This window comes from Rissa tridactyla, chromosome Z, assembly GCF_028500815.1.
Source record: "Rissa tridactyla isolate bRisTri1 chromosome Z, bRisTri1.patW.cur.20221130, whole genome shotgun sequence".
Lineage (NCBI taxonomy): Eukaryota > Metazoa > Chordata > Aves > Charadriiformes > Laridae > Rissa > Rissa tridactyla.
The window spans coordinates 38,528,219-38,552,494 of NC_071497.1; the positions used below are offsets into that span (position 1 = coordinate 38,528,219).

At 38.0% G+C, this 24,276-nt stretch overlaps 1 protein-coding gene across 2 annotated transcripts in view; it reads left to right on the forward strand.

Annotated features, from left to right (window-relative positions):
- Positions 1 to 24,276, forward strand: part of MFSD14B (major facilitator superfamily domain containing 14B) — a 47,318-nt gene that overhangs the window by 19,495 nt on the left and 3,547 nt on the right. The window contains exons 3-12 of one of the 2 annotated variants that reach the window (XM_054185537.1): positions 462 to 524; positions 9,541 to 9,668; positions 10,572 to 10,686; positions 12,501 to 12,719; positions 15,123 to 15,233; positions 15,788 to 15,859; positions 17,870 to 17,982; positions 18,898 to 18,995; positions 19,687 to 19,764; positions 20,750 to 20,907. In XM_054185537.1, coding sequence (XP_054041512.1) covers positions 462 to 524; positions 9,541 to 9,668; positions 10,572 to 10,686; positions 12,501 to 12,719; positions 15,123 to 15,233; positions 15,788 to 15,859; positions 17,870 to 17,982; positions 18,898 to 18,995; positions 19,687 to 19,764; positions 20,750 to 20,907 — 1,155 coding nt within the window. The remainder of the gene's footprint in view (positions 1 to 461; positions 525 to 9,540; positions 9,669 to 10,571; positions 10,687 to 12,500; positions 12,720 to 15,122; positions 15,234 to 15,787; positions 15,860 to 17,869; positions 17,983 to 18,897; positions 18,996 to 19,686; positions 19,765 to 20,749; positions 20,908 to 24,276) is intronic. The other variant, XM_054185538.1, reaches the window with a different exon arrangement.

Here is a 24,276-nt window from a genome sequence, read left to right on the forward strand (position 1 = left end):
ATGTCCGATTTGTTCAGAAATAGTTTTCTCAGTGCCTTTACGGGCAGTTGTGAATATAGCGCTGTTTTTTTCTTTGCAGTTATCAGAATCTCGTTTTCACTCCTAATTAGTAATGATGATTGAGTCAATCATTGAAGGAACTATCTACCTCAAAAATTCTGTGATTGGTACCACATGGAGTGATTTTGCTTACATTAATCCCCTTTCTGAGCAAAGTACCCTGAACCAAACTAGCTCTGCAGTACTGTGTGGTTGTATGAACAGAGGGATTTATGGCAATAAATTGATATTAAACCTTGTCAATATTTTCTCATGAAGAGAAATAAAAGTGTAATTATGGGATAATATACTTCTTTAATAAGTCTCAGTAGAGCTATCCTGTTTCATAAATCAAATTTTAAACTTTGAAACAACTTTCTCCTGCCTTTTCTGACTCAAATATTGCTTTTGTCCTTTGTCAGGTCTTACATGAAACATTTTCCCATCATACATTTTTAATGAATGGTCTTATTCAAGGTGTTAAGGTAAGAATTTTTTTTTAAAAACTTCTGACCTAAATATTTTGTGTGTTTCTATATCATAATTTGTCTCTCCTTCATTCTCCATAAAAACATTGAAAACACTGAGAATATAGTTCATTCTTAAACCATTTTTTCATTGTAATGATTGTATTCTTGGGTGTAGTTCAAGATTTACTGCTAAATGCCAGCATCTTGGAACAAGTGGAATATTTCTCAGAAGCTTAAATTTCTCTCATTTGAATAGGTACCAGTCGTAGCTATTGTGATCTTGATAAGCATCCTTCTGAGAATGGAGCTAGGCTTTTAATGGCTACCTCCTAATGTTAGTTGATTTATATCAAAAGCAGATTAATGCAGCCATGATGATACCATTGAGATAAAAAATGAAGCACTTAAAACACTGTGATTTTGTCCAAGATGTGGTATAAAAGCTAATTTTCATCAGGATCATTTATTTTTTTTTCCCCCAGTCTTTTTTTTATCAATTTTTGAGCATTTTGTGGTGGTCAAGATATTCAAGGCAGCTTATAGCTTACTTATACCATGCAGTCACACAGTGGCTTTGCTGGATTGTTGCCACAAAAAAAAAGCTTGCAAAATTTCTCCACCGTAACTAAAACTTGAAAGTCTCTTCTTTTGCTAACTGTCTTACTGATAGGCTTCAAAGCACTTACTGTAACTTATGACTAAGTTAATTTATAGCAAACAAATTACTTAGCATGGTATTCTGTTACGAATCTAAAGTGTTGTTTTTAGCTGTAAGAACATGACATCTTTAGGATGGACTTGCTGTCTTGGTATCTTTCATGGTGGATTGTCTCAAACTGAAAGAGGGAGTTAACTTTGTGTTGTTCTCTTAGAAAAACAAAGGTCATGTTCCTTTTGGTGTTTTCTTTCGACTGTTCATTCACAGTTAAGTATTACTATGAATACCACTCATAGCGATACTCATCATGAAGGGAGTATTCCCCATATATTTTCTACAGAGCAGATCTGTAGAAAAGTGCATTGATATAATGGTCTAAATGTATCTATTACTCTAACAGGTGTAATGAACAGTGGAGCATGGACCAGAGTGAGCTTGCACTTCAGTGTCCAATATTTTCTTTAAAATGCTTATGTCAGAAGTGACAGCAGAACATGTTAGTTGATATTCTACTGAAGTCTGACTCTGAGGAGCAAAAATATTAATTTCAACTAAGGCATCGAACTTTCCTGGGGTCTGATGGTCTGGCTTTATAGCTGTTGCTCTCAATTTACTTACTGAAATAATTGGAATCGGAGTTGTTTACTGGGATTTAGCAGAATAGTGATTTAGCACAGTAGTTGTACACATATGTTAAACTTGAAGGTCAGTGTATTTGTGTAGCAGAGGCTAGCTAAAGTTAGCTGGAGTAGACTTCCAGGGTATTGAGGTGCTTACAGAGCCATGTATTTACTAATGTTTGGCTTTATGGCAGAGTTGGCTGATGGGAGAACACTATACTAATTAGGAGGGCAATGCATCTGTTCTGGAGGTTTTGCATTTAACAAACCTGTGAAAGGCTTTGCTTATTTTAATTCTGTGTGATATAGAACAGATTCGAGGTCTAGATCTAGGACTTTATAAAATGCTGAAATATCTAGTATTTGATTCTTAGTCAATATTTTCCATGACAACTGTACCTGTAATGTGACTTTTGCCACTTGTTGCGTGAAAAGGGGCAAAGCGGTTTTAGCAGAAGATAAACCCCCTTGCGTTCTAACACTCCTCACCGAGGTGGGAGGCTAGGTGCGGCTAGGTTTAAATTCTGAGTGATGCCCAATTCAGCACTATCAGTCCAATCGCGTTTAATATATATTAAACTATTACGATTTGGATACACTAATAGTGGACTGCACCTTCAGTCTAGTCGTGCTCATGAACTAGCACGGCCACTCTCGAGTCTTTGGTCGCGTTCAGTGAGAAAGCGAAACGACTAGCTACTTAAAAAAGTGCAGTTTATTTAAACAACAGATATATAGGTTCTTAGGATTGCCGGTGATAAATACACTGTCTGCAAAGCACGTGCAAATGAAAGTATTGTTACATATACAAAACGCGCGACAAAGTTATAAACGATACAGCCTGGCTTTAAATGTAGAAAAAGAGAGTCTCTAGAGAAATTTCTAAGTTTCCCGAGGAAGCACTCGGTATAATCTAAGTCTTACCCAAAGGCGTCCCTATGGGGGGGAAGAGAGGCTCAGCCCGTCGACTGATCCCAGAAGTCAGTGATGTAATTCTTTATGATGGTGTCTTCCCTGGGTATCCCCCCTCTCTTGGGCTATTTTTATACTATTTGTTATCTTCAAGGTGGAGTTTGAGTGACTTTAGTCATACATACTTTTATCATGATTGGTGTAAATTTCTCTCGCTTCACAATTAAAGGTATAGTTTACGAGAAATTCAGGGCGCAGACTCAAGAAGGAGTGGTCGCACCTTGGAGGCGGGTAGCCTTCGGGATGGAGGTGTGTTTTGGTATTATAATGACATTATAATGAGCAAAGTTCGCACAAAGGACAGCATTTCATCAAAATTTGACAAAATGTTGGCTCTGAGCATCTAGCGGGCAGCTAATTGGCAGCTTATCTGTTTCATGGTATCATCCCATTCCTGTATCCGCTATACATCATAAGGTAAAGCCACGGAATAATTGCATCCCGTCCCGTACCTCATGTAGCTTATCAGGGAACCACAGATGTTGTGTCCTTCATGCCAGCTGCGGCTATTTTCTACCTCAGAAGCCTCTTGATTTTATACTTTTCCTTAATGTGTGAACAATGCTGTACTTTTGTATTTTTTAGCCAATTTAGTATTTATTCCACATAATCCACCCCGTGACTACAGTCACTCAAGCTCCACGATACTCAATACGGATAGGAAAGATCACTTGTGTTCTTGTGGTGAGGGATATCAAGTGCAAATACATCTCGTGGAGTGATCAAATGAGTTAAACTTTTCATCATAATCCAAAGTCTAACATACAAAACAATTGTCAAAGCGAAGCACAAAACAATGAGTATTAGTAAAACAACAACAGGATGGAGCATCTTGTTATAAAGTCCTGTAACTGTCGGTGACCATCCAAAAAGAGTATCTCCCCATCCATGTCCTCCGTCTCTCTTGACTCTTTCCAGCACTTGGTGTATCTCTTCAACATCATGATGGACGGTAATCAAAGTTCTCTGTCCATTTTCTTGGGCCTCTTTCAACAGTCGCTTCAATTCATCGTGTTGTAGTAACTTCTTCACCAGTGAGAGATTCATTCCGATGGGGGTAGGCAACAAATCTCGAATCAATGTATAATTAGATTGTAGCAATTGAAAAGATGTAACAGGAGCTGAATAATTGAAGTCACATCCGATAATGTTAGTAAAGTTACAAACACAAAGGTTTGAGTGATTACTTATATCAACTACTATGTCATCTATGAATACAAGACTACAGGGAGACCTTATGCAAACACACCCTTTCCCAATATATACAAGCACAGTCTCTGGGGTTTCATCAGGATGTATCTCAAAGTGACAAACATTCTGGTTGGTGTCAAGACAAATGTCTTGTGCTTTCAGGGTATTACTCTCACAAATGAATCCTTGTTGGTCTCGTGAAACGCATGCGTCAACATCAACAGTTTGCCACTTATTCTCATTTTGTTGTGCCCACACTCTGTGCTCTATTGGATAGAGTATGGCTCCTTGGTGATTCAACCCCAGTGCAATGATTGGGTATATGGTGTATACCAAAGCATTGCGTATTGTTAAGACAAAAGCTGTGGCCTTGCTCTCAATGGGATCATAGGTGAAGTTAACCAGATACCACCAGGACTGAAATTTTTTCTCAAATTCAATTTCGTTATCCCATATTACTTTTCGAATTTCAGTGGGCAAGGTGCCTTCTTCACCTTCCCTTATGATTGCGGCTGTCATAGATTGCATCCACAATTGGGCTTGGATACAACTAAGAGCCAAGGAAACATTGTTTTGGGTTGTACCAAGTGCATCTGTGATCAGCTGATGGTCTTTTTCACCCGTTTCTTCCCACTGAGGCAATATATTCGATAAAAGCCATTGGTGGTTTCCCAATGCTGATAGAGAGGACTGTAGGGGATGTCTTAATTTGTCCAGATCAGTAGTGGTTGTGACTAGTTTGTTGGCAAGTATCTCAGCATCTATACTATTTAAGACTCCCAGGCCTGTTCCTAAGATACCAGTCACATCCCTCTTCAGTCGTTGTGAAGTGGCAAAAGTTCGTCTGCGTAACCATGCTGACCATCCTGCATAAGATGTACTTAGGAATGGTAAACAAGTGGGTTTGATCGCAGAGATTTTAATCTGCATTGACAATTCTACTCGTTTGAGGGAATATGTGGGATTAAACAGTATCTGTTGTTGACCTGTGTGTTTAATAACATAAGGGCCAATGTTGAAAATGTAAGGAGTTAGACTAATGGAGGGCTTAGAAGGTACGCCTTTGAGAGTTTGTGGGGGTGTAGGTTCTGGATTTATTTCGGCAAGTTCAGGTGTATTTGAGTCAATCATAAATTCAAATAACAATTCTGTGCCCCTGTAGCCCCAAATACAATACACTATTGTAGGTTTGATAAAAGTGAAATTGTGCCAGCAATCTGAATTTGGCTCCATAATTTTGTAACAGTCAGTGTTGTATTTGTCTGGTTTGGTAGAGTCTACATAGATGGTTTTAATTACAGTTGGCCTGTGGTGAGTAGACCCATTGATAAATCGGCAACCAATGTGTATTCTCTTTCCAAGGGTGGCCTCGATTTTAGCCATTTGAAGTGAATCATTCCATCTCCATTTATCTCTGGAATATACTTCACTTCCTTGTATAACCAAAGTGGAGAGATTTAAACCCCTTTTGTTTCCTGGTGTTCCGGTGCTTGCAGTGTACCGTGACAATGCATTATCCCAAAGGTCAGGTGCTACGTCTATCTTGAATTCAAATAGCAGCGCTATTTCATCCTGTTGCCAACGACAAGTTACAAGAGTGGGTTCAACAAGAGTAAAATTATACCAGCAATCCCACTTGTCGGTGACACAGTGCTTTGTTGTCATTGAGCGTGGGTTCTGAGGGCGAAATATCTCTATTCTCATGGCCTTCTCATGGTTTGAGCCGTTGATCATTCTACACCCTACTCGGGCTTCCACCCCGTCTGCTCCTGCAAGTGCAGCTGCAGGCAGTGGATACTGCCGGACATTAGTGATTTTAGAGGGAGGTAAAGGCATGGAAGTTTCCAAGAGACTCAATTTCACTGTGTCTATTATTTTTTCGCATCCTGCAAAACTCCACACAGTTCCATCTGGGAATTTCCACATTCGCCCACGCAGCACGTCAAATCCTAGGAGGTTAGTACGCGAGGCACCCACTAACACTTCCGCCCTGGTCATCCGCTGCTCTCCCGGCAACCAGAGGTTAATTTTTGCAACGGGGCATGTTTTTACCACACCATCAATTCCTGCGAAGTTGACTCTGCGTCTAGTGGGATTTATACCTAGAAGTTGTGCTGTTTCATTAGTGATTGCAGACATTTGGGCTCCGGTATCAATAATAAAGTTTACTGACATCCTCCGGGGTCCGACAGGAATGGCGATAATAGGTTCAGAATCTTTATGAGAGAGCCATTGAATAGCTAGTACCCGCCGGACAGGGTGGCTCACTGCCCTCCCTGGGGATAGGAGTTTTTTGACTGGGACTCTGTCAAATCAATCAAATTACGCTCCGGTGCAGAAGGCACAATTTTCTCACAGCTTGGGGATTCTCTGGTTAGACTTTTCTCCCCAGCCGAATTATTCTTTCTAGTTAGAGATTGGACCAGTGTACGGAGATCTCCCGTAGGGACACCGTGCAAGAATTGTCGGGGCACCCCTAATTGTAGGGCTTTACGCCACAACTCATTCCGGTCCTTATCAGGCTTAAACCTTTCCACCGGTTTGGGGTTTTGAGTGTGAGTTCGGACTTGGCGAACCTTTCGGGGGTGTTCGGAGGATTTTTCGCTAGTTAGGCTGGCCCAGCCCATTCGGCGCCCATATTGGTCTATTTCCTGTACATATTCATTCCAGGTGGGCATGTAGCGACGTCGGCCCCGCCCATGAGCATCCCGAGCCTCTCGTATACGATCTTGAGTACGAACAACAAATGGCTTCAGGCAATCGGGAAGACCACGGATAAGAGGGGCTAATCGATCGGGGTCGATAGCAGCTGACATTGGGGATTTCCGAAATTCCTCTCTGTCATACATGGCTTGCAGACAAGCTGCTTTCCGTATCGCCGCAAACAGTTCAGAGTAGCCTGTAGCTCTAATCTCTAATGGCTCTCCCCTCTCTCGCGGATCCATACCACCTGCCCAAAAGGCTGCTCGAGCGGTTAGGGAATAATTATGATCCCCGTCCATTGTAGTTAAAAACACTCCTGGTCCCCAAGAGTCTCCTGCTTCTTCCTCACTCAACATAATTCTATCTCCTCCTTCAGAAGAAACTCGCCACACATACTCAACAGCTGATTCTTCTGGCCGCCTCGAATATTTTTCCCTTATTTTTGCTAACTCTGTTGGTGTCCACGGAATAGTACGCACAGTGTTGCGGACTTCCTCATCATCCTCATCAACTGTGGTTTCAGTTTTAATCAGAGGTCGTAAAGGAAAGACTCGAGATTTCACAGTAAAAGTCCTTCCCTCCTCATCTTCTTCCTCATCTTCACTATTAGACCAAAAATCTCTGGTCTGGGTTCCAGAATTTGGATAACACATTAATTTACGAATCTGTTGGACCTGGGTCGAGGGCTGCATTTTATCTAAGAGCCCAGTCACCCTTTCCAATAACATTTTAAGTTGGTGATTTTCACTCCCAAGTTGAGCATTCCGGTTTCCTAAACATTCATTCTCACTCACAAGCTTATCAACTTGAGTTCTTAATTTTTCTCCTGTCTCCTTTTGAAAGGCTAGTGATGACTTCAACACCTCATTCTCCGATTTCAGGGTTGCATATTCTACAGCTGAAATCAGATTAGGAGCAGGGGTTTCCCTAGCTTCTTGTTGTGCACAAGATAAACAGGCGCCTAACACCGCACAAATCACACCTTTGCCTTTCCCCGCTCTGAGCTTCTGTGAAACCCGACACTCTTCAATACGTTCCACCACTTTCTCTTCATCCTTCCAAAATTTATGGGCCCACTCCTTCCCAGCCTGGGAAGGGGCACAATCATATTTTTGCAGCAGTTTATCCATGGCAATCCTGCCGACTACGCCAAAATTCTGTTGCGTGAAAAGGGGCAAAGCGGTTTTAGCAGAAGATAAACCCCCTTGCGTTCTAACACTCCTCACCGAGGTGGGAGGCTAGGTGCGGCTAGGTTTAAATTCTGAGTGATGCCCAATTCAGCACTATCAGTCCAATCGCGTTTAATATATATTAAACTATTACGATTTGGATACACTAATAGTGGACTGCACCTTCAGTCTAGTCGTGCTCATGAACTAGCACGGCCACTCTCGAGTCTTTGGTCGCGTTCAGTGAGAAAGCGAAACGACTAGCTACTTAAAAAAGTGCAGTTTATTTAAACAACAGATATATAGGTTCTTAGGATTGCCGGTGATAAATACACTGTCTGCAAAGCACGTGCAAATGAAAGTATTGTTACATATACAAAACGCGCGACAAAGTTATAAACGATACAGCCTGGCTTTAAATGTAGAAAAAGAGAGTCTCTAGAGAAATTTCTAAGTTTCCCGAGGAAGCACTCGGTATAATCTAAGTCTTACCCAAAGGCGTCCCTATGGGGGGGAAGAGAGGCTCAGCCCGTCGACTGATCCCAGAAGTCAGTGATGTAATTCTTTATGATGGTGTCTTCCCTGGGTATCCCCCCTCTCTTGGGCTATTTTTATACTATTTGTTATCTTCAAGGTGGAGTTTGAGTGACTTTAGTCATACATACTTTTATCATGATTGGTGTAAATTTCTCTCGCTTCACAATTAAAGGTATAGTTTACGAGAAATTCAGGGCGCAGACTCAAGAAGGAGTGGTCGCACCTTGGAGGCGGGTAGCCTTTGGGATGGAGGTGTGTTTTGGTATTATAATGACATTATAATGAGCAAAGTTCGCACAAAGGACAGCATTTCATCAAAATTTGACAAAATGTTGGCTCTGAGCATCTAGCGGGCAGCTAATTGGCAGCTTATCTGTTTCATGGTATCATCCCATTCCTGTATCCGCTATACATCATAAGGTAAAGCCACGGAATAATTGCATCCCGTCCCGTACCTCATGTAGCTTATCAGGGAACCACAGATGTTGTGTCCTTCATGCCAGCTGCGGCTATTTTCTACCTCAGAAGCCTCTTGATTTTATACTTTTCCTTAATGTGTGAACAATGCTGTACTTTTGTATTTTTTAGCCAATTTAGTATTTATTCCACAGCCACTGCAATATCATCGTGGTGTTCTACTGTCTCAAGTTGTCAAGCTTGCTCAAATGGTCCTCATTTGTAGATCCCTGCAATCTACAAATGTTCTGTACATCACAAATGTATAGTATAAAGCAGTAAGTGTTCTGTTTAATTTGTTTCAGAGAACAGCTTGGTTACACGAAACTCTCCCTTAAGATAGTCCAAATTGGGAGGGAATTTGGTTTTGGGATCTAGCACTAAGTCTCATGATAGAGGCTCTGAAGGTAACCTTTGTGAAACTAAACTGTAGATTTTGCAGATCTTTAAGAAGCTTTTGCAGTCTGTGGTAATTATATGTTGAATCAAATTGATCTTGAAAAATGCATGCTTCCTCTTTTTTTTTTAATGCACTCAGGTTTAATAGATTTGAAACAAAACATGAGTCGCAGAAAAGTAGAAGAAATTGTGTACAATTACAGTTATCTGCAATTTTGTGTTTAATTTCAAATCAAATCGCAATTTTAGTCCTTTTTTATGTTGTGGTTAAAGTCAAACTTGGAAATATAAATATAGAAATATTAATTGTTTTTCTTCTGTCACAGGGTTTTTTGTCCTTTCTCAGTGCTCCACTAATAGGTGCTCTGTCAGACGCATGGGGAAGAAAATCTTTTCTTCTTCTTACAGTTTTCTTCACCTGTGCCCCAATTCCGTTAATGAGGATAAGTCCATGGTAAGTGGTACAGACTGCAGTAGTGAGCTTGTCAGTATAGCAAAAATAAAGTCACAGGTGTAGTTTGGGGAACTGGAAGAGGTACAATAAGACAAGAGAAAGCCACTTTCCTTTCTAGATGTGACTGCATTATTGTGGAGCTTTTCTGTTTAAGAGGTGTTAAAACTGCACATCTTTAAAAGCAGAAATTACAGAATGTGATTTAGTTACTGTATTCACAAAAGTGTAACAGCAATTGAAATGATTTTGTAGCCCTGTCTAACTCAGTTTTAAGCTCAGCTGTTAATTTATTTTTTTCCCCCCTGAGGACTGACAAAGCTGTAATAAACATATTTTTAAAGGTAAATGCACCTTAGAATTTATTGACCACAGAAAACAGTAACTGTTTCAAGTGAGATCATCTAACTCTTTGACTAGGTAACTTTAAAGTCTTTACTGAGTGGAATTGACTTAGTTTCAATTTCATTTACATTCATTGTGAAACTTAGGAGGATTATGAAAAAACTTTGTGTACACTGAATGCATTAAGACTTCAGCTTCCAAAGCATTTCATATATGATGGTTTATTTGTTAATTGTTTAAGAAACTGAGTTCTAAGAACATACCTTTTTCATAACTTAAACTTGCTTCAGCTTTGAGAGTGTGAAAATGTATGGGTACCATGTCCTGAAGGGGCCACTTCTCCTTTTAGGCTGATGTAAAATTAAAATTTAAAAATTAAAAAAATTAAAGTGCTGTTTTCCGGTATTTAAGTGAGGCTGCATAATCATTCATCTCCAGTAAAGTTCTACGTTAGTTCTTGAGGAACGCTTCTCATAGATGAAATAAAAACTTCCTTGATTAGTAAGAGAAAAGCAAGAGGTCTTAGCTTAAACTTTCTAATTGTTGCTTTTAAATCATTAGGTGGTACTTCGCTATGATTTCGGTATCTGGAATCTTTTCTGTTACCTTTTCTGTAATATTTGCCTATGTAGCTGATGTAACCCAAGAACATGAAAGAATTGCAGCCTATGGACTGGTAAGATGCGCTAAACTTGGAAGAAAAGGTCAGATTATGACCTCCATATTGAACTTGTGTTTTGATGCACAGATTGTTTCCTGATTAAGGTACTGACGTTGATGGAGAAAGGAATGAACCATACATCAAGGCACTGTATTAGATTGGGAAATCTAATTCAGAGTTTTTACTGCTGTACAGACTACTCTGTGCTTATAGGAACAGAAGAAGAATTTATAGAGGGCATGTATAACAAAACATGTTTTAAATTTTGCAGGTAGAACAAGAAATGTTGTTAAAGGCAATGCAACTTATTTAATACTTGATCTGGCAATATCTTTCCACCGTCTGTAAATTACACTTTCAGTTTATGTGACTTCTTTTTAATACAGAATGGCTTTTTGTATAGTCCAAAGGGGCCAGAAGGGCAAAAATGCTTAATACAGTATTTTTACTAACTCAGTCATAACCTTTCTTAATTAGAGAGGAAAATAGTTCAGCTAGTACAAACTACTAATAATATAATATGATACAATATAATAATATAATTCCTGCTTAGTTTGCTTTCCTGACTATCTGTATTGGTTTAGGAGACCCATTGGTAGATGTCCTTAGCCTTTTAACATCATTTATCCCTTCATCCTCTCTGCGTCTGTTATCACCGTACAGATAGATGGATAGATTGATTTATGGCCTTGGTTTCTTGGCTGACTGTGCTGTACTTTGAGATCTTAAGGTTTCCCTTTATTTTTAGCCTTAGAGATGTATGAGTCATCAGATGATGATTTAACTGTTAAGAAAATAAAGGACTTAATTCTTTTGTACAAACTTGTGTGTATTGTAGCAGAGCTCAAAACAGGTTTATAAATTCTGGAATTCCCTCTTTATTTCTCCTGCCCCAAAAATCTATAAGTATATTTGGAGCATATATATTTGCCTGCCTTTAAACAGTTTTTTGTTAACAGAAACAGCTTTATCTAAAATTCTATAAAGTGATAAAGTGCAATTGTTTTAATGAGGCCTGTATCTCTTTGTAATCAGTTTGTTCTACCTTTTCCTTAGGATTTTTTTTCTAGCTTGGTATAAAGCTATATATCTAGTTTATGTTCTTATTTTATAAAATAGTTCTGCAGAGTGGTTTTTATTTTGGGGTCTGCAAAAGAGTGTTAATTAAAAAAGCCAAACTAGCTTTATTCTAACATTTTCTGATGATTTTTATAGTGAAATTGATTTTTCATCATGCACTTGATTTTTCATCATGTTCTGCTGTATGTGAATGTACTAAGTGATCTGTTAGTAGCTGCGTGTCACTACAACATAGTATGAAGCAATACAGTAGTTGCTGAAGTTATTATCATAACTAGTGATCTCCTAGTTTGCTGTGCAATCCAGTGGTAGCTAGTACTTAAAATGCAAACTGTAAACAAAGGCAGTATGTATTAATCTATGTATTACCCAGAGTGCTATGGCTCAGGTTCGCTTAGGCATTTAAATGTGGTGACAACTTTTTCAGTGAAATCTCATCAAACATAATTGGAAATCAAAAACCCTCTTAGTCTATTTGAAAGTAAGAGCCATTTTGCTTTGAGCCAAACTTGTTCTTTGACTGCAAATCTTGTCTTACATGGTGAGCTGTGGAGGAGGCTGGAGAAACTTTATTTGGACCCATATTTAATGTCATAAGTGATTTTTTTTTTTTTTAACTTAAATTTTGACTGGTGTTTTTTTAAAACCATACTTCTGTGGAGGGGTGGTGGTGTTGAGCAAGTTACTCTACTTTTTTGCAATGGCAGAATAACCACTTTGACAAGTTTGTAAACTGTCCTTGTGCCTAGGTATCTGCCACCTTTGCAGCAAGTTTGGTAACTAGTCCTGCTATTGGAGCATACCTGTCTGCTAGCTATGGAGATAATCTTGTTGTACTGGTGGCCACATTGGTGGCTGTGGTGGACATCTGTTTCATCCTGCTAGCTGTACCAGAATCTCTGCCGGAAAAAGTGAAACCTGCTTCATGGGGAGCTTCTATATCATGGGAACAAGCAGACCCTTTTGCAGTAAGATGCACTTCGATAAATAATTAATAAATAATTGATGATTAATTAATTATTAATGCTAATAAATAGTATTTTGTAAGCTTGAGAAATCTTTAAGCTTGTGGGTAGCTTGAGTGTTGAATATACCATAATCTCTGTTCTCTGCTTTTTCACAAAAAGATCTAGCTACATTTAAAGACCAAAACCACACCAAACTTCATGGATTAAATGATTCTTGAATTATAAACAACGTTTGGTGTGACATCCAAAATGTTTTACTTTTCTAGCTTGCTTGTTCTTTTCTATTGTAAGAGAAATGCTGAATTCTTACACCACTACAGACCCCAAAACCTGATATCATAAAACTTTTCCATATTCATTTTATGCTTTGTACTTTTGGCTGGTAATATCTTTCACCACTCTTGAATTTCACTTTTTGTTATATTTGTTTTCTTTTTAATAGAATCATAGAATGGTTTGGGTTAGAAGGGACCTTAAAGATCATCTAGTTCTAACCCCCCTGCCATGGTCAGGGACACCTCCCACTAGAACACATTGCTCAAAGCCCCATCCAGCCTGGTCTTGAACACTTCCAGGGATGGGGTATCCACAGCTTCTCTGGGCAACCTGTTCCAATGCCTGACCGCCCTCACAGTAAAAAATTTCTTCCTAATTTCTCATCTAAATGTCCCCTCTTTCATTTTAAAACCATTACCCCTTGTCCTGTCGCTACACTCCCTGATAAAAAGTCCCTCCCCATCTTTCCTGTAGGCCCCAGTACCTTAAGGTACTGGAAGGCTACTATAAGGTCTCCCTGGAGCCTTCTCCTCCAGGCTGAACAACACCAAATCTCTCAGCCTGTCCTCATGGCATAGGTGCTCCAACCCTCTGATCATCTTCGTAGCCTTCCATTGGACCCATTCCAACATGTTCATGTCCTTCTTGTGCTGAGGACTCCAGAGCTGGACACAGGACTCCAGGTGTGGTCTCACCAGAGTGGAGTAGAGGGGTAGAATCCCTCAACCTGCTGGCCTTCTTTTGGTGCAGCCCAGGATGCAGTTGGCTTTCTGGGCTGCAAGTGCACATTGCCTGCTCATGTTGAGCTTCTTGTCCACCAGCACTCCCAAGTCCTTCTCCTTGGGGCTGCTCTCAAGCCATTCTCTGCCCAGCCTGCATTTGTGCCTGGGATTGCTATGACCCAGGTGCAGGACCTTGAACTTTGCCTGGTTGAACTTCATGAGGTTCGTACGGGCCCACCTCTCAAGCCTGTCCAGGTCCCTCTGGATGGCATCCCTTCCCTCCAGTGTGTGAGTCATCAGCAAACTTGCTGAGGGTGCACACAATCCCACTGTCTGTGTCTCCGACAAAGATGTTAAATGGCACTGGTCCCAGTACTGACTCCGAGGAATGCCACTCGTCACTGGTTTCCACTTAGACGTTGAACCGTTGACCAGAACCCTTTGAGTGCAGCTATCTAGCCAGTTTCTTATCCACCAAGTGGTCCATCCATCAAATGAATGCCTTTCCAATTTAGAGACCAGGACGTCGTGCAGGCCAGTGTCAAATGCTTTGCATAAGTCCAGGTAGATGAGATCGGTTGCTCTCCCCTGATCTACCAATGCTGTGGCAACATCATAGAAGGCCACCAAATTTGTCAGGCATGACTTGCCTTTGGTGAAGCCATATTGGCTGTCACCAGTCAATAGAATGTATCTATGAAGCCTAATTTTCCTACAGGCTTATATAGGAAGGGTTAAAACATACTATGCAGTCTTTCTTGTATCTTGTTCACTTATTCATGCTTACTGAGCTAATTTGTGTTTGTGTTACACCTTGCTCTCCTTAAGAGAGGAAAGAGTGATTGTTCTTCATGAGATCCATTCTGCTGGGAGCTGGCTGTGAACGTTGAGTGATGAGTGTCATGCTTGAAAGTCTGCAGTTAAAGAATTTGTTTTCCATAATTTATTTGTTACTTAAACTGATACATGTTATGGGTGAACAAATAAAAGAAATGTACAAGCATAAATACTCATAATTTGGGAAAAGAAACAGTTGTAAATGAGCTGTATTATTTACTAGCATCTTTAAGAACAGATTGTTACGGAGATTGATTAGAAGATATCATGCATTTCCCTAAATATTATATGATTCTGTTTTATGTGAATACTTGTAACCTGGCACTGAACAGTAGCTTCAAAAATCAAACGTAAACTTTGCAAAAGACTTGGATACCACAAAACTTATATAACAGAGGTTTCTAACTTAAAATTCAGCTTAACTGTTTCCGTGTGTGATTTTTTTTTGACTCATATGCGTGGGTAAAAAATGGATTTTAAAAAAGTGAATATACCTTCTGCTTTCTGTATGCTTTCATTAGACTTTATATAAATGTTCCAATACTTGTTTTGCTTCTTTGTTTTACAGTCTTTGAAGGTTAGAAAAGATTCTACGGTTCTCCCGATCTGCATTACAGTGTTTCTCTCCTATCTGCCTGAGGCTGGCCAGTATTCTAGCTTTTTTCTGTACTTGCGACAGGTAAACGTTGGTGTCTTCTCATCTTATTAAGGATGTTTACATAACTATTACCTAAAACCTCTTTATTTTTTTGAAGACTTTGCTCAGAAACCTGCTCTCTGGCAGAATACAGCTTTAAAAAATGAAGGCATGGTACTTTGATAAGCCAAGAACTGAATATCACTTGACTCCTGATGCATAAACCCTGCCATAGCTTAAGCTTGTGTTACATAACATTAAGCAGACTTTTGTTCCCATTCAGTCCAGTAGTTTTTATGTCTTGAGGTGGGATCTTGCCTGTTGAAGAGCTGTTGTGTCTGTGGGAGGGCATAGAGGACTTCAATTTCCAGATACATAACGTCCTCTGCCTCCCTTTTTTAAGACCTTTTTTTTTTTCTTGTGTGCATTTCTTCACAAGCAGTATAGTTAAGGATTATTCTTGAAAGTGGACACTTCTGTATGGATTTAGATTATAAGCAGGGATCAGTGTTTTCTTTGAAGAAGGTATCTCTTTGCAAGTGATTGACCTGGATTGTGTTTGGCATTTGTTTTATGTATTTTCTGCTTCTCTTCAGATCATAGGTTTTGGATCTGCTAGCATTGCAGGATTTATAGCTGTGGTAGGCATTCTGTCTATAATAGCTCAGGTAAGCTTTATTCTTTCTAGTGTTTCATTAAACGGTACAAACTGAATGCCATGTCTTCTGACTATTAAGCTTGTCTGTAAACCATGTTATAAAATGCCAATGCACCTTTCGTTCACTAAAGGCTCATATATAGTCTACGTAAATGTCTTGCTTTAAATCTGCTTTCCTTAGAAATACTAGACCTGGACATCAGAAAACAAAACTAAAATTTGCTAAGCTTAGCTCAGTAAATTTGCTGGAACTATGGCTTTAAATGTATTAAAATAATGTGGGAAATTCGTTACTTAATGCAAGGCCTTCTCAAAGGGGAATGTGTTATTTTAAGCAAAAGTCATGCTACTTGCACCTATTCAGTTGGCCTATGCTATCAAACTTGCCTACAAATGATGCAGGTAATTGACATGGTCTGTCCATGGTTGCTTAGGCTCAGCGTGGAGGCCGAGGAACTGTGAGGACTTGGTGTATTGTTTTCATACGTCTTAATTGGCAACAGTGAGCTGGTTTTTGGACAGGTCCTTTATGCCTTTTAGAAATCAAACAGCTTTTATGATGTGCTCTTTGGTATCTTTATGGGACCATTTGTCTTCCTGCTGTGTTAACAGGAAGAGGAATGGCACGTACAATGTGCTGTAACCTTGTTGCCGTCCTTAGCAGAGTGGAGGTCTCACTGTGAAGCAACACATTCCCCGGCGTCAGTTGGTGTCCTTTGTTATTAATACAAGTCATTAATTTAATCCTTACTCTGTGGTTTGGTCTGGTGCTTTTCTGTGCCCTCACATTTGCCAATCATGCTTTATTCAGACCAGTATTTTTGCTAAAAGTCTCTAAAATGCCTGCCCTTCTGGTTCCTAATTTTCAGTGTAAAATTAGGAAAGTCTGTGTTGATTTTTGAACTCTTTGAAGTGTGCAGCTTATTGAAATAAGCTTTGCTTCATAAATACCAATTTGTATTGGTGTGTTGGATATCTCCAGATAAAACTGATCACATGTAGATAGAATTACTGGGATTTTTTGCTATATAGCTTTCAAACTGGCTTAGTCTAAGAATGAGAAACAAGAAGAATACTGTGAGGAAGATGTACGTGAGAGACAAGTACACTCTGCTCTGTGGTCCTTCTGGTTCCTTTTCTCTGGCCATTTACTGATACGTTGCCGAGTTCCTCATGTTAAAGAAAAACATGTGCACTGTTAACTGAATGAAGTTGTCTGTATGGATGTTGCTTTACTAGGAACAGTCTCCTCCTTGCCATGAGTGCATTGCTGTTGTATCTGAATTGGGACCTCCTTCGCTTTCAGCAGTAACACTTCTAATGATGAAAAACAGTGGTCTTCCTTTAGGATTAGTTTCCATGTACAAATAAAAATTTGAGTGGTGTAAAGGTAATTGGTGATAATTGGTGTAAGTGCTGAAAATGTAACAAAAGATGCCTAGGAATTCGCCCCAGCCAAATTTCAATGCCTATGGTGATGTTGGAAAAGCAGCAGGATTTACTTCCTGCTTTTAACCGTAAATTTGGCTAGGAGTTCACCTGACCTAAAGAGATTACTTTTTTCTGCACTAACAGTCTTTTTTTTTTTTCTCTAGTATTTGTAGATACTGGTAAATTCAGCCCGTATCCAGCCTGTACTATCTTAACTATCAAGTTAAGAAACTTGATACCAGCATTTATTGTGGTAGTCTGTAGTCTGTAATGAGACACAATTGTAGAGGTGGAAAAAAAAGCCTGTTTACAGTAGAAACATTAACTGAATATGGTCCATAGGGAAGGCAGTACATACGCTTCTCGATGTCCTGAAGTAGAAGCTCTTCAATAGTTAAGAATGTCTGTACATCAAATATTGATATGACTAGTCTGCATTTTGAAATTAATACAGGGGAAGTAAGAACACGAGTAGTGTGAAGTTCTTCAGCACTTGAAAGGTCTTCTGAATTTCTTGGTGTAGAAGGAGACACTACTTTAGCAATCTGGCTTTTTAAAATAACTCTGGATGAACCTATTTCTCTTGCAGACTGTGTTTCTCAGTATCTTGATGAGGTCGATAGGGAACAAAAATACAGTTCTCCTTGGCCTTGGCTTTCAAATCCTTCAGTTGGCTTGGTATGGTTTCGGATCTCAGTCTTGGTAAGCACGCATTTGCATAGGTATATGCCTGTTAAGGAACTTAAAATGTTTTTCCAAGAAATTTTACCACTTAGTTCTGTCATCATGAGTATTTAAATGTTCTGTGAATTCTCATTTGCATTACTCTACCAAAGTGTAATCTGTATTTTGTCCATGTAGGAATGATAGCATTTTCCAGGTATGTAGTGTAAGTTGCAAGCTAATAGCCCTTTTGGAAAAGAAGTCTTTGCCCTGTTTTGGTCCACTGAGTTTTATGTCTACAAAAGTGGTTAAAACATTTTCTTAAATGCACAAGCTAGTAAGTAGTATGTTCTCTCCAGTAATTCCGCTAGATCCATTCTAATCAGTTACTGGACCTCTACTTTTTTCTTTTTTTTCTAACATGTCATTCTCAAACTGTAACTATGTTTGGTCTTGGAAACTATCTAAAGCCTCTGTTTTTGGAAAAACTGTAAGTAAATTGAAATAGAATCATAAGCTGTAACAGCTTTTTATTTACAATGTTTGTTCTACAGACAGTGATGAATGCTTGTTCTATCAGCACTTTCTAGTGAGTTATACAAGGTAGAGAACTGCCTTACTGGGCCACCCTTGTAAAGTTGTTCCTTTGTACAGCCTTTGGAGAGGGAAAGCCTGTCCCTCACTTCACTCCCACTTCCTTCTTTTCCTCTGCTGTAATAGCTAGGATAAAATCAAAAGTGATTCTTTCCAAGAAGCTCAGGGTAATTTGTGAGAGGGGAGTAGGAAGAAGGCCCTGACCAGATAATTTCCAGTCTTAGGTACTTTTAATAAGAGTACTTTCAAAAGGACATTAAGCCTTAAATGAAGGTACCGTCCTTGTGGCCCTTCTTGAGGGAGGTTGGGAGCAATTATATGGGCAGTCTCATTTTTAATTCAAATTATGATTTAACATAGGATGATGTGGACAGCAGGAGCTGTAGCAGCAATGTCAAGCATTACATTCCCGGCAATCAGTGCTCTGGTTTCACAAAATGCAGAGTCAGATCAACAAGGTGAGTATTGAATGAATTTCTGTTTCATCGTCAGACTGCTTTCTTGGATGACTCTTCTGTCTAAAAAGCAGAATACTTACATAGGTGTACTTTTCAAATATGTTGATGAGTAATGAGTTTCTTTGGTAGTAGCTGTGGAAGCCTGCCAATCCATGTAGAAAGGAAGGAGGTACACAAATTTATCAAATTTGCATTGCAAAATACATAGTTTCTGTCTGACCAACTGCTTGTCTTCTAGCTTCCTGTAAAAGTACTACAAAAGCAACAAAAGCATTGTTCTTCCGTCCTCTTTTTTTGTGAAAACTAATATTGTCTTAAGTAGATAGTGAGTATTAATGTAACAATACTGTCTTTTTACTGGAAACTAAAAACACATTTTACCAGATTAAAGTAAGCCTATACAAGAAGCTCTATTCTGTGTGGAAAGGTTGGCCTTATTTGCAGTAATACATCATATATTCAAGGAATAGAAAAGGAAGCTTAAATAAATAGTTGATCTGAGAAGACAGAAAAATTCATTGGTATTAATGTGAAGAAGAAGGAACAATCAGAAATAAATCTTCATTTTAAATGAAGTGAGGGAAGGCATCATCACAAAATATAACGCTCGTGTATAATAACTGAATTTAATGTTCTTTTTTAAAAAAAATCCTGTACTTATGATTTATATGTATCCGTCTTGCTTTAACAGTGTACAACTTGAACGTAGATAATGGGAGGTACAAAGGAGGTGCAGTTCTGGGAGACAGCTTTCAATTGAGTTTGAAAGGTGCAAAAGACAATGTTTTATGTGGCTTTTTTAATCATTCCTCTCCCCAGCTTTTGTTTCTAATAGAGGCATTTAAAAGACTTGCTTTCTATTTATGTCATGAAATTAATAGTTTAGTTAAGTTGATAAAGTCATTGATCTTTCATTTTACTTAGAGGAAAGTACTGTTAGTAGCTCAGGCATACAATAATTTCTAGAGTGAAGTTTTGCCACCTAATGGCAAGAAGATTTCAAGCTTACATGTCAACATATGACAAAAACACTTGGAGAACTTTGTTTGGTGTGTTTTCTTTCCTTCCGTTTTACAAGTTACTGCCTGAAGAAGGAAGGGTATACGCAGACTAGTGACATTGTAAAAGTAGTGTTCTGTAGAATTGTATCTGTAGATCATCAAAAAACTTCTTATACTGTTGTCACAATCACTTAATGAAGTTGAAACGGAAATACACATGTAAAACTTTGATTAATCAAGCTTTTAAAATAACCTAATGTAAAACCACAACCAATTCTGAATTTATTCTGAATTTACTGCAGCATACTGCTGATTTTACTGCCCCAAATAAGTTAGCTGGTACTTAAATAAATCCTGATATTAGACTGGTGAAGGGAAGAAATCTGTTACAGTTTGTGCATATTTTGCCAATAACAACCCTTAACACATAGATACATTACTCTAAATTTCAGTTGAAAATAAATTGAGCCAGTAACCACTGCTTTGGGTGGGAAGATTAGATTTGCACATAAACTTGGTTACTCATATCACTTCCGGTAGCATGAAAGTACAGTGACAGAAGTATGATCGTGCCGGGGATTATTTTAATCTAGTAAAGTTGTCTTCAATGTATTTCTTCATATCTTAGTATGTACAAATAATTGAGACGTGCTACTTTGGAACAGCAATTAGAATACACTCAGAGATGTTGGCTCTGACGGTTTAATTCTTGATTAAAAAAAAGTCATATTCTTATCTTTTTTTCTTCTTTAGGTGTTGTCCAAGGAATAATAACTGGAATAAGAGGTCTTTGCAATGGCCTGGGACCAGCACTGTATGGCTTTATTTTCTTTCTCTTTCATGTGGAGCTCAATGAATTGCCACCTGATCAGAATTCTGAAAAAAAGGCAATGCAAGATCCCAGTGATGAGGTAAATTTTAAGATTTGGTGTGAAGTTTGCAGTGTAGAGCTCAGAAGGATAAAAATCTGTCATTTTTGGTTGATTTACAATCTTGATATCTAATTTTTGCATTACTTAATTCTCAGTTGTCACTTTATTGAACTATTAAGATAGCTCATAATTTAAATTTGATAGTAAATATTTAGTTTTATAACTATATATAATATTTAGGGGGTTTTTTAATTTATAATATTTAGTTTTATAACCATAACAGTATTCTTTGGTTGAATACTGAAGTGTTCTAACAGAACTGGTTAATTTCTTTTGATGTGAATCTACTCAAAACACAGCTGTAATCCTAAATTACAGCAAAATATTAAATTTTGACAATAGGAAGGTCATTTTTGTAACTCAGTCAGTTGTACCAAGTTTATCTTTGAACCTTATAGCAAAAGGTTAATTATTCATGTACACAGTAATTCAGTATACAGTTGAGATACATTTTTTTTTTAATTATTTTTTTTTCAGTGGCAATAACAGTGCTGTTCATCACTGATATCCAATCCTATACAACACTTCTTTGAACTCCCTTCAGTCTTTTCTTGTATTCTTTACATCTTTGTTTCAGGTCTACATTTTTGTCTGCTTTGTTGGTTTCCCATTCGGCTTCCAAGATACCAAATCTATGCTTACCAGAGCTCAGAGACCCTTTTTTCTTTTTAGCTTGAATGCTGTGATTTCTTCAGCTACAATTTCATTGCTTTTTCAAAATTCTATGAATAGACTTTTCAGAGAGATTATGATCTCTTAGATTACCATTAAGCTGTTTAAGAACAGATTATCTGAATATGTAAACAACTGGTGACTGTTACTGCGGAAACAAGTGTTTGTTGTTCATCCCTGAGTCTGTGCATCTTTCCAGATATTAACTGTAACCAGTGCTTGAACATATTGCTACTGTACCTCTGGTGAGGAGGTCCATAACTTGTTCAAGCAAACTGAGTAGAGATTTAGAGTAAAGGGGCAAAGACACTTTTTTTGTTGTACAAAAAGGAAACTGTAGTAAAATAGGGGAGAACCTTTATAATCATGGTATCAGGTTTTCAAGAGCTTCGTCGTGCTTCCACTAGTTAAAATTTAAACCATGAACTCAGTTTTTTAAATGATCAAGTCACGTAAGCTTTTCTTAGGGGAAGGGAGTGTGTTGGCTCTTTGACCTTGTACACAGATTTCTGTTACAAGTAATTTCAGTATGTTCTGTTACTTTGAGAATATCCATGTGGTTTTGTGTTTGTTGAAGTAGCCCAAAAGTATTACAGTGGAGCAACTGACTGTTCTGTAATTTATAAATGAGTCAAAACTTCTGTTGTGGAATTTTCTAAAACTTGCACTAGAAGAAATTCCTGCGCTGAAGCCTAGTGTATGAGCTTCCTTATAAAATAATGATTTTTCTAAGCTGTAAGTGTAAATTAAACTGTTGTTTCAGACATCCTTGTTTTCTTGAAAACCTATTTAATAAATAAGTAGACACTTTTTTAGTTAGCAGTACAGCAAAATCAGTAAGTATTTGCATAATTAAGATTGCTTTTTATTCTAATTTCAGTGGGACAGTTTTTATGTTTAATTATGTATGTACTCATAAACTTTGTTAAATGTCTGTAACTACATCTCTGCCTTTTAATAGTTACCGGGCACCTAACACTTAAAACTATAACTCGGGAACATAACAATACTTTTTTTTCCTACTAATTCTTAAGTTCAAGTCTAATATAACAGTGGAAAGGAACTCCACAATTTGAATATTATGTAGCTTTAAAAATTGGCCGAAGTAAAATGAGTGAAAGTGAAAACCAGGCAACGCACCAAGATTGGACAAGGAAATTAGCAAATGTGTAGAAGCCTATCTTACAACACTAGTACTAATACCTTGCATTTGCAAGGCCCAAATGCAAGCTACCTGTCTCTCGATTTTGTTCAGTGTTTTAAATTGGTAACTAGGAGTTGCTTTACAGATAAAAGTAATTTGAAAAATGCTAATAACAAGTTTAAATGGTGAAGTACCTTGTTTTAAAAGGTTACTGGATGTCAGTGGAACGGCAGTTAACTGATATAATGTCTTTTAGTCTATGACAAGCATTGTTAATTTTTTTTTTTGACATAACAGTGCATTGAAAATGCATGGTTACTGTGCTGAACCTTAATCAAACCCAATGTGCTACTGAGGTGAATTAAAACCAGTTCTTCCTCCTTTGTTTCCACTACTGTAATACTGGGTGTTAGTGCAAGGAAATAGATTTTTAAGTTATTATCAGAAATAGGTTATTTATATAGGTATTTTTAAAATTATTAGCGTGAGGGATAAATTGGTTTGTGTAACTTTTGACACATTTTACTTTAAGAGAAAGCCATTTAAAAAGAATATTTAACTAATGAAAGCTGGTTATCATCATAATTTAGAATTTTAACTTTCAGATATAAAGTCTTCTGTGTTCACTGGTGGACAGAATGCTAAAACAAATTGTTAGATATAATGGTTTTGTAAACCTTCATATTCAAACAATGATGACAGGAAAGTGGATGCAAATTTCAGTTATTTAAGGTGTAGAGTAAATGGAGGAGAAAACATTGTAGTGGTAATTCCTGGTGGTTGTTTTTTTTAAACAGCTTGAACTTCTTTTTTTTTCTTTTTTTTTGACTTGCCTTTAAGTATTCATTTATGTTACTCTTGAGTACTAGGAGGACTAGAGGAATAGGATTTTACTGAATATCACTTTTATTTTTTCTTCATGGGAGGGCTTCAATGTTACCACAGGTCACACTTCTAATTTTCTTCCACCAAGCAAAACATCTGATGCACCAACTCAAGAAAGATTGTGTATGTGCTCTGCCAAGCATAAATAGTAGAAGTTAAGCATATCTGTCTTAATTCCCATTTAAATAACTGGTTTTGAACCTAGAGAGCCTAAAGAGGAGAGTGAGGTTGCACAGGGCACCCTTACAGCAAACAGTACATTCATAGGCTGTGTTTGGAGAGTAATAATAACACTTGGCAATGCAGTGAGCAAGGACTGCATTTCAAAGCTTCTTACTCCCTTCAGTGAAACTGCAATAGTGGAATATTCAAAAGCTGCTCAGGTAAATCAGCTGTTATACTACAAGTGAGCATATTAATTTGTGGAAATTTATTAAGTACTTGTGGACTTAGCAGCACTTGAAGATTTCAGTAATGTTAATATAAATTCTGTTAATATTATTATATACTTTAAATTTAGACATCATCAGCTGAAAAATTAGGCCTCTGCTTGTAGCAAGAGTTGAAGCAAGGAAAATATCCTTTTATGGTATGCTTAATTTCAGATACTTTCCCACTTCATATTAGAATAATTTACTGCATTTCAT